This window comes from Stegodyphus dumicola, chromosome 3 (assembly GCF_044657685.1).
Source record: "Stegodyphus dumicola isolate Sdum_Otavi_A_Nest chromosome 3, ASM4465768v1".
Classification (NCBI taxonomy): domain Eukaryota; kingdom Metazoa; phylum Arthropoda; class Arachnida; order Araneae; family Eresidae; genus Stegodyphus; species Stegodyphus dumicola.
The window spans coordinates 139,871,928-139,884,445 of NC_140770.1; the positions used below are offsets into that span (position 1 = coordinate 139,871,928).

At 32.7% G+C, this 12,518-nt stretch overlaps 1 protein-coding gene across 4 annotated transcripts in view; it reads right to left on the reverse strand.

The window, feature by feature from the left end:
- The window catches only part of LOC118188187 (vitellogenin receptor-like), a 139,836-nt gene that overhangs the window by 22,860 nt on the left and 104,458 nt on the right, over positions 1 to 12,518 (reverse strand). For 3 of the 4 annotated variants that reach the window (XM_085813367.1, XM_085813366.1, XM_085813368.1), the window contains 5 exons: positions 8,181 to 8,348; positions 7,557 to 8,071; positions 5,962 to 6,185; positions 5,431 to 5,643; positions 3,627 to 3,826 (listed from right to left, as the gene is read on the reverse strand). In XM_085813367.1, coding sequence (XP_085669493.1) covers positions 3,627 to 3,826; positions 5,431 to 5,643; positions 5,962 to 6,185; positions 7,557 to 8,071; positions 8,181 to 8,348 — 1,320 coding nt within the window. The remainder of the gene's footprint in view (positions 1 to 3,626; positions 3,827 to 5,430; positions 5,644 to 5,961; positions 6,186 to 7,556; positions 8,072 to 8,180; positions 8,349 to 12,518) is intronic. The other variant, XM_085813369.1, reaches the window with a different exon arrangement.

A 12,518-nucleotide genomic window follows, 5' to 3' on the forward strand; every position in this document is an offset into this window, starting at 1 on the left:
TTGGATGCACACATAAGCGATGACAAAGAAAATTTATTTTACGAAAAGGAACACTTTACAGTTCTGGACCTTTCCACAAAAATACTCCTACAACTCTTCTCAGAATCACACAGTACACTCAGTAGCTAAACTTCAAACTGCTAAGAACGTTAAACACAGGGAGTGCAAAGCTTATCTAAGCAGTAAGAGTGAAGCTCCTACCGGCCACCATGAAATCTCTAGTACCTTATACTTCTCGAAATTACTGGAAGGTATATATGGTTAAAGTTACATCTAGAGGCTGGATACGGTTACAGTTACATTTAGGTATCAATTGCAGTACCAATTACAGTTACACACTGACCGGATCCAAATATCGCCAAATGGTCGCCCAGTTTGGCGACAAAAATTATTTGCTAAAAACATTGCCAGCTTGGCGATAACTCTCCAGTTTAACGAGATAGATATTTACCTCAAAGTGAAATAGACTTGCCCCTGAATCTTATTTTTTTCGGCAGATTTTGTCTCTTTCAAGCATTTAATGTCACATTGTACAAAATAAGTCCAAGATTTGACATATAATTTCACTGAAATTATTTACATATATATTCAAAATCCGTAACAATATTATCTCAACTTGCGAAAAATGCAGCAGGAAAATGAACAAGGTTAAAACCAAACGCACACCTCAGCTTGTGGTTGTCTTCAAAAAGCGTTATGCAACTTGAAGAAAATATCAGCGAACTAGAAACCGGCAGATAAAGCCTTAATGAATCGACTATATAATGCAGTCAGGTATCAAACAAATGAACGAGCTCAACTGGACTGATGCAATTATATCACTTATATTTCAACTGATGACTACCCTCTATAGAGAGTTCTCTCTCTATGTAAGAAATGTTTAACTTCATTCCGCCACTTAAAAGCCTCAAAGGATCTGAAATCTCAGTTCTGAGCAAACAACATTCATGACACGCCAGCAGAATATGTAGTTTCCACATTCGTTTCACAATACCCTACATTACCAGTCACTGACAATATTACACCAGTTTTACTTACGAAGGTATTTGGCTATATTAAGAAACTTCGAATCAAGAAAAGCCATGTGATCGATAGAATAAAAAACAGGGAGATGCTAAAAAAATTTCCGCTTGACTCGATTTTTCAAGCTAAACAAGATCATAAACACTGTTATTAAGCAACAATATTTTCCAAACTTAAGGAAGGGAGCAATGGTTATGCCGATACTAAACCAATAAAACCACAAACTTCGCCAGAATCCTATCAGCCAATTACCTCCTCTAAGCAAATTCTCTGAATCTGTAAAAATGAATGGTTTGCCCACCAGTGGCCGAACGGTAAAGTCGCTGAACACTGCTAGTTCGGTCCGGAGTTCGAATGCCGGCGAACGGGCTGGCTGCATGGGCGTTTTTATGATTTCCCTCATGTATAATGGGTATACAAGACAGTTTCCCTTAGAAAGTCCTCCACGAAGGTATCCCTGCCATTAGGTAAACAGCCCTCGAGTGCTTTGTCATAATTAAATAAATCAAAACTCCAACTAGTTTGGTTTCTGACGCCAACTTACTGCGACAACCAATTGCATAGAGTTGCGGAGTATATCTCAAATGGAAAACAAAGCACAAAAATTACTGGAAGCCTCCCCCACCTCTTTTCCAGACATAGCCAAAGCTTTTGATCGCATCTGGCTGGACACACTCTCATATACAGGATACACAACCTGGGTTTTCAAGGTTACATCACAATCATTATTAAACCCTGCTTATCCTGTAGACACTTTGTTGTTTGCAATTATAATGCACATTCCACACGCTGTGCCATTTTTAAACTTATGTTTAAACTTACGGATCTTTAGTGTGCAGTGAACTGGGATACTTGAGAAATAGTCATGCATTCGATATGAAAAAGATGCCAAAATATGTTGCATATATAAGATATTTTCTTCTTTTCGAGTCCAAAATGTAATAGCTCAACTCGTAATTAAAATTTCAGAAAATTATCAGTTCAGAGCATGTATCTGATTACGTAAGGAAGGAAGGTAAAATTCAGTTTTATGCGTAACCTTTGGAATTACGTCTGTCACCATCAATAGTTAAAAAAACACTTTTTTTTTTTCAAAAAACAAGTTTTCACAAAACTAATTCTGAATGAAAGAAACGTTTCTAATTTCTAAGGTTGTCATGTTTGTAAGTCATATCTTGCTGTTTTCCACATATATCATGTTTTTCTTTCAAATAGCATGTAATGCTTTACAATAGAGTTTTGAGAAACTTATGGAATGCCACGAAGAGTCATGGTTTTGCAATTAAATTTTTTTTTCTTTTTCTTAAATTCCTGCTCAATGCAATGTCAGTGGTATTTATCTCATATTGAAAATAAGTTTAGCAAGCCCATAAATGCGTCATTAAATAATGTAATTCTCATAGCTGCTCCGAATATAAACGTGTGCAAGTTTGAGAATGTTTAGTTTACTACAATAGAACTTGCCGTAAAATCATCATTCGCATTTACACTTTTGCTGTGCATAATTTTAATATATAGATTTAAAATAAAACAAATCACTGAGAAAATGAAATCTTTAGATTTATTCCTTCAAAGGCTCACTACAGGCCCAAAATATCTAACTTCCGGTTCACGCCGTTAAACAAAATTGCTCATAAAACGTTTTTTGGCCATTGAATGACCAAGCGGAGGAAATCGGTAGGCATTAAAAGTTCGACTTGAGCTCCGATTCTGGCCAAATGGTCCATTATATGAGAGTTTCATTGTTTTCTCCATATTTAATGTGAAAAAATAGACAATTTTCTTTAAGTTACTAGATATATGGCAAAGATCTTTTTTACTAAGTGAAGAGATGCCTTCGTTGAAGACTTTCCAGAGAAAATCTGGCTCGTATTCACGTATAGATGGGGATAGGTTATTTGAATATGCCAAATCCCCAACGGCTATTTGTCTAAGGGAAGGAATGCCTTAATGGAGGACCTTCGGAGAAAACCTCTCTCGTATTCAAGTTACATATGGGGAAACTATAAAAACAAACCTTGCAGTTAGCCCATCTACCTGGAATCGAATTTATATGAAATCGAAGTACTAGTTTACCGTTGTTTTTACCATTCGGCCATTAAGGGAGTGTCAGTTTCTTTTAGAAATACCTCCACTACGTCATCCCTTCCCTTAGGCAGATAATCCTGGTATGCTTCGCCTCAATCAGCTTTTTACCAGAATCTTCATTTATACGAGGTTATTTAGCTTAATATGTGATAAAATTCGTGTGATTAGAGACATTTATGGGAATACAAATTCTCTTTTCAGTGCTGAAACATGGCGAGGAGATTGTTAAGCTCTAACACACATGAAAAGGATAAATGATTAAAATTACTTTTTCGATTTCCTAGTAGTTCCCCTTTCAACGTACGTGTCACGATGCAACATTAAGAGAAAGATTCCAGCTGAAAAATGTGTTTTGGTATAGCCTTCGATTGAATGGTATATTTCGTTATTATTCTGCGTTGTTACAATATGAACCATGTAAGTGTTGCTTCAGACTATAATGTGTCTTAAATACATTTCTAGCTAGAAATTTGTTTTAGAATTTTAGAGGGCAATGAAGATACTAGGCAACTTACTTTCAGGTTGTTGAGCAACATGTACAGCCATCAAAGCTTCAACATAACGGCCATTCCCTTTATGGAATTGTACACAATTTACGCCAGTGAATTTGTTGCACCGTATGAGGCTATCAGTATTATAATCTGCGAAGAACACATAATCTTCAAATATTGTGAAGGTTAATGGAGAGTAGGCGTGGCTGATCAAAATTACTTTCCTGGAAGTATAAGTATAAAAAACAAGTTTTACAACTGTTATATCTACAATTGATTTTAAAAGTTCTTTCAATTCTTAGAAGAATTCGCTTCGGAACTTAATTCTTATAAAAAATAATTAAAAAGAGAAGTTTTCCTTTTACAGTTATTAAAAATATCTGTCAGAATTGGTAAGGCAGGTAGAGGGGACCGAAAAAAGCAAATTTTGTAAAGGAATGTGGTTGCGGAGATAAAGCATTGAGGTGAAAGACACGATTGAGCGTTTTAAGGTAAAAGCATTGTTCTGCCATAAATTGTCATTCCCTTTGCGAATTTCGAAACAGAAACCGCCGATGTGCATTTTATTTATGGTTCTACTCGAAGACACGGCGAACAATTCATAAATACTTCTTTGAAACACTAGTATTTCATTTTATGTGAAGCCCTACACATAAAATGCACATCAGGAAATTCTGCTTTAGTATAGTTACGCATCCTCGAAATTTGCACAGTTGAATGACGATTTGCAGCATCAGAATGTTTTTACCTACTGCACAGCAGTGCTATTTACTGCCTCAATGCGTCATGTCCGTGCCTATATTCCATTATAAAATCTGTTTATTTTGGTCTCCTCTATATTTTTATCAGATATTTTTGAATCAATCTGTATATTAGAAAAGCACATTGGCATGGAATTGCCTTTTTTATATACAAGACTGTTTTGCATTTTTGAGAATACAGTTACAACACTACGTTAGGTTGTGTTGAGAACGGTGCATGCTCTATATTTATAACTGCAGAATTGTTTATTAACATATTTAATTAATATCATAAAAGGAATATCGAAAACATAAATGGCTAATTAGGCATTACCTGTATGGCAACAATTATGCCTTTATCCCTTGAACTCTAAGGACAAATAAAATTATCAGTTTCCATGCCCAAGGACCAAGATTTCGCTAGCTACAAGTTTTTATGAGTTTTGTCTAGATGAGAGTTTTAGAGCATTCTGTGCCATCTTCTTTTGCCTGGATATCCTTCTACAGTGAATTAGGCACATTATTTTACCTTTTTCAATTATATTTCAGTTATTGGATACCTTAAGGCAGAAGACAAGAGGTTGAGAAATCATTGGCTAATTATCTCTCCGATTTAATCCTCTAGTGACAGAGAATCTGAAAATCATTGACTTATATTGTCATTGCTCATGCTCTTACGCATTTTGAAATGTCAAGAAACAAGAGTTATGTGAAGTTATGACTCCTGAAATACTAGAACATAACGCCTCATACTTCTCAATGTTTCCTATATTTAACATTGGCTTTTGGATTTAATTATGGGAGAGAACCTCACAAAATTAACTTCGTAAAGATTTTCTCTTATGTCTTTTCACAATTATTTTGTTCGCAACTATTTAAGACACGAAAACGAATCTAAATCATTCAAATTTTGTATTTCGATGTAAAACCAGTCATATGTATTCAAAAATAGTTTAGTTCTGAAAACGACAACAAACACTTCATAATAAGTTTTTAATCACGTAATTTTGCCATTTTCTTGAAATCTAAAGAATGGCAGGCCAAATAAACTCATTGTTCAATGGAAAACGTAAATTCTTTCTTCTTACCTGCTCTGACCATGAAAATCTGTACATTCCAGAATGTTATACTTAGAATCAAACCAATATATAAGCTTTGGAATGAAATCAACAGTAAGTGAGAGTGGATTAAATATGTTCTCGGAAATTATTGCTGTTCTATTAGAGCCATCCATTTCTGCTCGTTCAATGATTCCAGAACTCCACTTTTGCCTTCTGATCCCCACGCACCAGAACATAAATCTAAAAAAGAAATAACAGTATATTTTCTAAGATGATGAATCTTACTTTAACAGGGTAAAACAAGGAAATAATTTAAGTCAACTCTACCGTAACTGATTACTTGAAATTCAAGCAAATATGTGTTCGCTCTTATTGACAAAATAGTAATTAAATTTAATTATAATTACAATTGTAATTAAATTTAAATAATTTAAATTATACGAATTATTTTTAATTAAATCCTTTTTAATTTTAAATTATTAATAATTACAATTTTCTAGACATATAAAGAAAATGAATGAAATTTAATATAGGAAAAAATCTCCTGACGTAATTTACCCGTATGTTGGTGATATATCGAAACCACTCAGGTACAAGGCCACAGGTTTTAATAACGATGAGCAGTATTTTCCATCTTTGCTGCAGGCTTTGATAGTACCGTCATCTTCAACATAATAAATGATTTTGGTAATCCAATCCCATCTTACATAGCTAGGACTTTTTTCACAACTGATCAGTTTATCTTGTCTATTTGAATCAACAGTATAGCTGTTAATAGTTTTCTGAAAACGAAAGAAGCATTGAATTGTTTAAGTGAAATTTCTATTCAAATTATGCAACAAAGGAAAATGTTATTCTCAAAGCAACAATCTTACTATCTTAATAATATCATGCACTACATGTATAAATAGTATTTTAAAACTATTATCTTTAAAGGAAGAATTTTAAATATTGCCTATCTAAATGCTTAAAGAATAAATCAAAAACATTAATCAAAGACATTATTTGAAATCAGTAACAAAATAAATGATAGGAAGTGTTCCGATATCGATGCATGCAGCAACTTTCTTATTTCCCACATTGAAGTATAAAAGCTTTCAGGCATGGTACCCTTAACCAAAAGCTGAACGTATGAAGATAATCCAGGGTTGATATCATGTGTGGAAGCTTTAACCAAGATTTCTGTACTAAAAGATTTGTTCTTCTTGACCGGCATGATGACGTCGATATCTTATCTAATCCAAGATTTCTCGTTTCTCTTACTTTTTTGACTAAAGTTTGTAACGTGATGTAACGTAAAGCCACGACACTGAGCAAGTAGATAAGATATGTCAATGCCTCGAATGCAAGGCCTAAGTGATACTGGCCCTGCTATGGAAAGGAGTTTGGGAGGTCACGTGATCAAGAAAGGCTTGTAGAGAGTCGCTTTGGACTTTGCACTGTCATTGCTCGATCATTTTCTAAGCGGCATTTGCAATTTGTGATTTTTTTTCTTTTAAAGTTTTACTTGCTTTTCTTTACATTAATAATTTAGGAAAAATATTTCCCCATGAGAGAAAATTTCAGCATTTTTGTATTTATTTCTGTCTATTTTATTTTTAGCATGATAATTCTCTGGATTTAAAGCTATCAGGCCATTCGCAGGAAGAAGCTCAAATGAAAAACGCAGTATAATCCTGTATGAAAAATTTAATAATCACCGCAAAAACGTACACGTTACGTTTAAATTTGTTTAAAATACTAACATTCAATCAGGTTCAACAAAATTCACAATAAAAGTGTTTAATGTACATCACATTAACAGTAGCACAACGCACTTTCCAGTCTTTCCTGATCACGTGACGTTTCAGCGTAAGAGCAACAGTGATGTTAGCAAGGGCTTGTGTAATAAGATCTTGCTCGAATGCCGGAAGGAGAAAGGTTTGAAAGAACATAACCTATCTGTTTACTAACTTTGGACTTAACTTACTTCGAAGACCCGGAAGATGTGAAGCTCTAATTTGAAGAAGAAAAATTAGTGCTTGAAATTACGAATTTGAAGAAAATTCGGTAGTGAATTATCTGCATTAGCAAATACACCTATATTGTAAAACAAAACCTGCTGTATTAATTACTTTAGAGTTCAATGTCCAATCTATAATATCTTTTCTTACCTGAAATCGATCAGAACAATAGAAAACTCCATCAAAAGAGTTGTAGTCTATTCCTCTTAATAGAGAATTCTTAGTTCTGAGATGTACTTTCGGGGTATGTGTATTCATATCTATTCCTCTTATTTCATCTGAAAGTATATAAACAAGTGTGGCTGGCCCACCAATGGCTTTACATCTGCGATGATCATGTTCCAAAAAGTACCCTTCGGCGCAGCTGCATTTGAATCCTCCTTTCGTATTGTTGCAAAAGTGACTACAGCTCCCATAAATGAGGCATTCGTTCACATCTTCACACGTTTTACCATCGGACGTCAGACTGAAACCATTAAAACATGAGCACTTAGGTTCATAAGGAGTCTTAATGCACTTCTGAGAACACCCACCATTTCTGGCGCAAACTTTGGTACACAAACTGCCTTCATCAGATAAATCAGCGCAATCAATTTGAAAGTCACAAACTTTGGACCACGGCAAACATTCCCCGGATGCACAAAGAAAATCCTTGCACTCCTCAACTGTAACAAAAATTAAAAAGAAAAAAAAAAGAACATTAATTCTTAATACCAAAATGTGAATCCAAGAAATGGAATGCATTGAATGAAAGAAACAAAACTGAACACTAACTTTGCTCAATTTTTAGTGGAATACGATGTAAAGTTCTCGAAATACAGTTTGTGATATTTTCATCAGCTGCGTCGCCACAGTCATCATAATTATCACATAACCATCGGCGAGAAATACAGCGTTTTGAAAAGGTGCACAAAAATTCATCCATAGTGCAATTCCTCTCAGCTGTAATAAAAATGGTTAATCCTTCAGCTGGAGGTGCAAGGTCTGGCTTGGCAAATGCTAGCGACATTTAAACATTACTAATGAAAAACTTCTCCCTTTTTAATATTGAACAAAACTACCGCATTTCATTGATTATAGCCTTTTTGACTGACATCTGATATATATTTCGCCAGAAGTCGCCATTCTCGCATTCTCAATTAAAGATTAACCAGAAAATATTTTTTTCTTCTCTAGCAAGATTGTACGTTTTGTACTATCTTGATCTTTCTGTAGCATGCATAAAGTTCGAACAGAATGAACAGTTATTTAAATTTTGTTTCCTTTGTTAAATAACTTACAAGAACTGAAGACAGAGAAATTTACACGTTTATTAAATTTATAATGACTACATGAAATATAATTATGTATGACATCAGTATCAACATCATATTTTAAGAAAGTTATCCTACTTTTAATCCTTTTGCATATTGATGTAAAGTTACACCTCAAGATACTTCATTTTAGACTTTCATATTTTGATATAATAATGCATGAAATAGTAATTAATTATTATATGAATATAAGGGAACTTCGAATCACGAACGCCCCATTTCACGAAGAGTTCGGTTTCCAAACAAATTATCTGAAGAAAATACCGTAGATGATGAATAATGTCTCAAGTTACACTCAAACTAGAAATATATAATTTTTCAAGGTCTTTAGATGTAACCTATGCCGTATAATTAACACTCAGGGAGTTCTAAAAACATTTAAATATTTTCCATTATTTAATCTTTATCACCAATGACCCTCGATGATCAAGAAAATGATCCTACTTCTGTGTTGCGCGAAACATATTAAAAGTGGGGTAAGATGCAAAGTTTTCACTTAATGATATCACCGTGATAAAGCAACAGAAAGTTATACCATAAGCATTTTCAATGCTAATACCAAGCTTTATTTTTAACACATTTTAAAAAGAGGGCAAAAAAAAAATCACATTGTAAAAACTGAGTAAAACAGCAAGTAGATTGGGGTGGCCCTTAGAGATAAAGTAAAGATAAAAGCATCAGATAAATCTCTAAAGAGATAAAAAATTACACCTCAAGATAACACACTTAGATGTACACTGCTCAAAAAAAAAAAAATGGGACAGTGTTATATCTCCCTTTCTACTGTGCCGATTGACAAAATTCAAACTGTGTTTTTCATGTCTCGAAATCGCGACTTAGGATATATATTATATTTATATATAGCACTATTCTGACATAGGTATTTTGACACAAAATCTGACTTCTTCTGAAATAACATACCAACGTTTTTCCATATTTCGATTCTACGACTCAAATTATGCCAGAATACCAAGTTTTGTAAAAATAGTACGAGTAGTTTTTAAAATATTAGCTCTCAAAATTTTAGCTCCTCAATGTTAATTGAATTTGGCAAATATTTATTAATATCTCTTTTTTTATTAAACTTTTTTGATTTTTTCTCACACATTTCGAAATTTAGGTTCATTCCAAATAAAATTTACCCATTGTTTGTGTTTTATTTTTTAAATTTATATTTTTAAATAATTTTTATAAATATTTCGAAAAACATTTTGAATTATAACCTATAAAATTTTTTCCATCATCTTAAAGTAGGTGTATTTTTAAGCATATCTGCAAAAAATTAGACTTTTTTATTCAAAATTTTCTAAGATATACACGAATTTACATAATTTCGCGTTTTGAAATTTGGCATCTTTTTTTTTTGAGCGATAATAACGCCAAATGTGGTCTATGGGTTTTTACACTGAATTGCCACAGCTATTTTTAACCTTAAATTTCAAGTAAAATTTTACGGAGAATTAATTACAGTGTCTCACAAAAGTGATGGGACACTTGTGCGTTACAAAAGGAAACTGTAATAAAATAAATTAAAAAAAACATGTAAACATTTTTTGTGGGTGTGTTCCATACTTAAATTTAGTATCAATTATTACATAACATACATTTTCTCAAAATATTAAAATATTAATTTAATAAAAATACAATTGTTTAGAACAGAGCAAAAAATGGCTCACATAAGTGATGGGACACCATTAGATACTACTACGTACTACAATAAAAATATTTTTGGAGGTTTTTATTTTCACTCAAAAGCAATTGGCAATAATTTATAAAATCGTCTGCAGTATTTCTCTCCAGTTTGTTTTGGAATTTTTGTGTTTTTTAGCTCTGTGCAGCCATGAATGCTAAACGAAAAGAAACTTTGCCTGAAGTTCGAAAATTAGTTATTAATTTGCATATTGAACGTGGACAATCTATTAGAGAAACTGCTGAAACAGTTAACTTGAGTCATTCAACGGTTTTCAATATCATTAAACGATATAAAAAGAATCATATGATCCAGGATAGAAGAAGACCTGGCCGACCATCAAAGCTATCCAATGGAATAGAGCGAATTATCGTTCGAAATATTAAAAAAAAAAAAAAATCCAAGAATGAGTGCTCCTTAAGTTGCTGCTGATTTACAAGCATTATATGGAGTAATTGTTAATCCTGAGACTATTAGAAGAGTAATTCGATCTGCTGGATATCACGGTAGAGCAGCCAGGAAAAAATTCTTCGTAAGTGGAAAGAATAGAAAACTCAGACTGGCTTTCGCAAAATCCAACATAAATAAGAATTCTGACTACTAGAATGAAGTTATATTTGCTGATGAGAGTAAATTTAATATATTTGGTTCTGACGGTAGAATCTTGGTGTGGAGAAAACCCAGAGAAGAATTTCGTAAACAGAACTTGGTGCCAACAGTAAAACATGGTGGAGGAGGTGTTATGGTATGGGGGTGTATGTCGTCCGCTGGAGTTCGCAATCTTGTTTTTATTGACAGTATAATGGATCGGTGCAAGTATATTGACATTAAATCAAAATTTGAAATCTTCAGCACGAAAATTGAACCTTCATAACGATTTTAAATTCTACCAGGACAATGACCCCACGCACATTGTTTTGAACGCTAGACTCTGGCTGCTGTATAACTATCCTGAAATAATAAAAACACCATCACAATCTCCTGACTTAAATCCCATAGAGAATATTTGGCAAGAATTGGAATCAAGAATTCGCAGACATACCATTTCTTCAAAACAACAATTAAAATCGGTGTTTCAAGAAGAATGGGGTAAAATCACTCCAGAAATCCCAAAAACAATTAGTCGGAATCCATTCCAAGAAGATTATATCATGTTTTAAAAGTAAAAGGAAATCCAACAAAATATTAAAACCTTTTAAAAAGTAAAATTTTTGGATAAATATTTGATGTAAAAGTAAGTGTCCCATCACTTATGTGAGCCATTTTTTGCTCCGTTCTAAACAATTATATTTTTATTAAATTAATATTTTAATATTTTGAGAAAATGTATGTTATGTAATAATTGTTACTAAATTTAAGTATGAAACACATACACAAAATATTTTTACATGTTTTCTTAATTTATTTTACTACAGTTTCCTTTTGTAAAGCACTAGTGTCCCATCACTTTTGTGAGACACTGTATATAACAATTTTTCCCTCAATGATGCGTAATAAATATTTATTAATACTATATGAAAAGCTATTTTTTTAAATTATAGATGATATTATTCAAATTTTCAACTTTTTTTTAAATTTCCCTCTATTTTTTTTTTCTTTTCTTTTCTTTTTTTTTTTTCTTTAAATAAGAGTAAGTTTTTGTAAGAGTAAATTTTTACCTTCGGCGTTTTGTCGTTTGCTACTTTACTTCGTTTAAATCGAATTGTCTAAAACTGAGAATTTTCGTTTGATGTTTATTTGAACTTTATGACATTAACTGCTTAATTTATTTCTAAACAAACTGTTGCTTTTGAAGTGACTGAAAGAGCGGCTGATACTATCATCCATATTTTTAAAGCACAGTATATTTTTATAGAAACTTAAGATTTAGAATAATCATTTTTATAAAAGTCAAATTATGATATAAACATACAACCCTCTAGAGACTGAATTAATGGAAGTTCAATGGTTATGTAGAAATGATCTGCAGCTACAATGGCTGGATAAGTCAGCAGATTCTGTGGACAAGTAAGAATAATTATATAAATGACACCCAACATTCTGGATTCAATTAACAACGAGGATACGATGTTTGTTAAATGAATTCAAGAAGTTTTAAAACATAAAAAA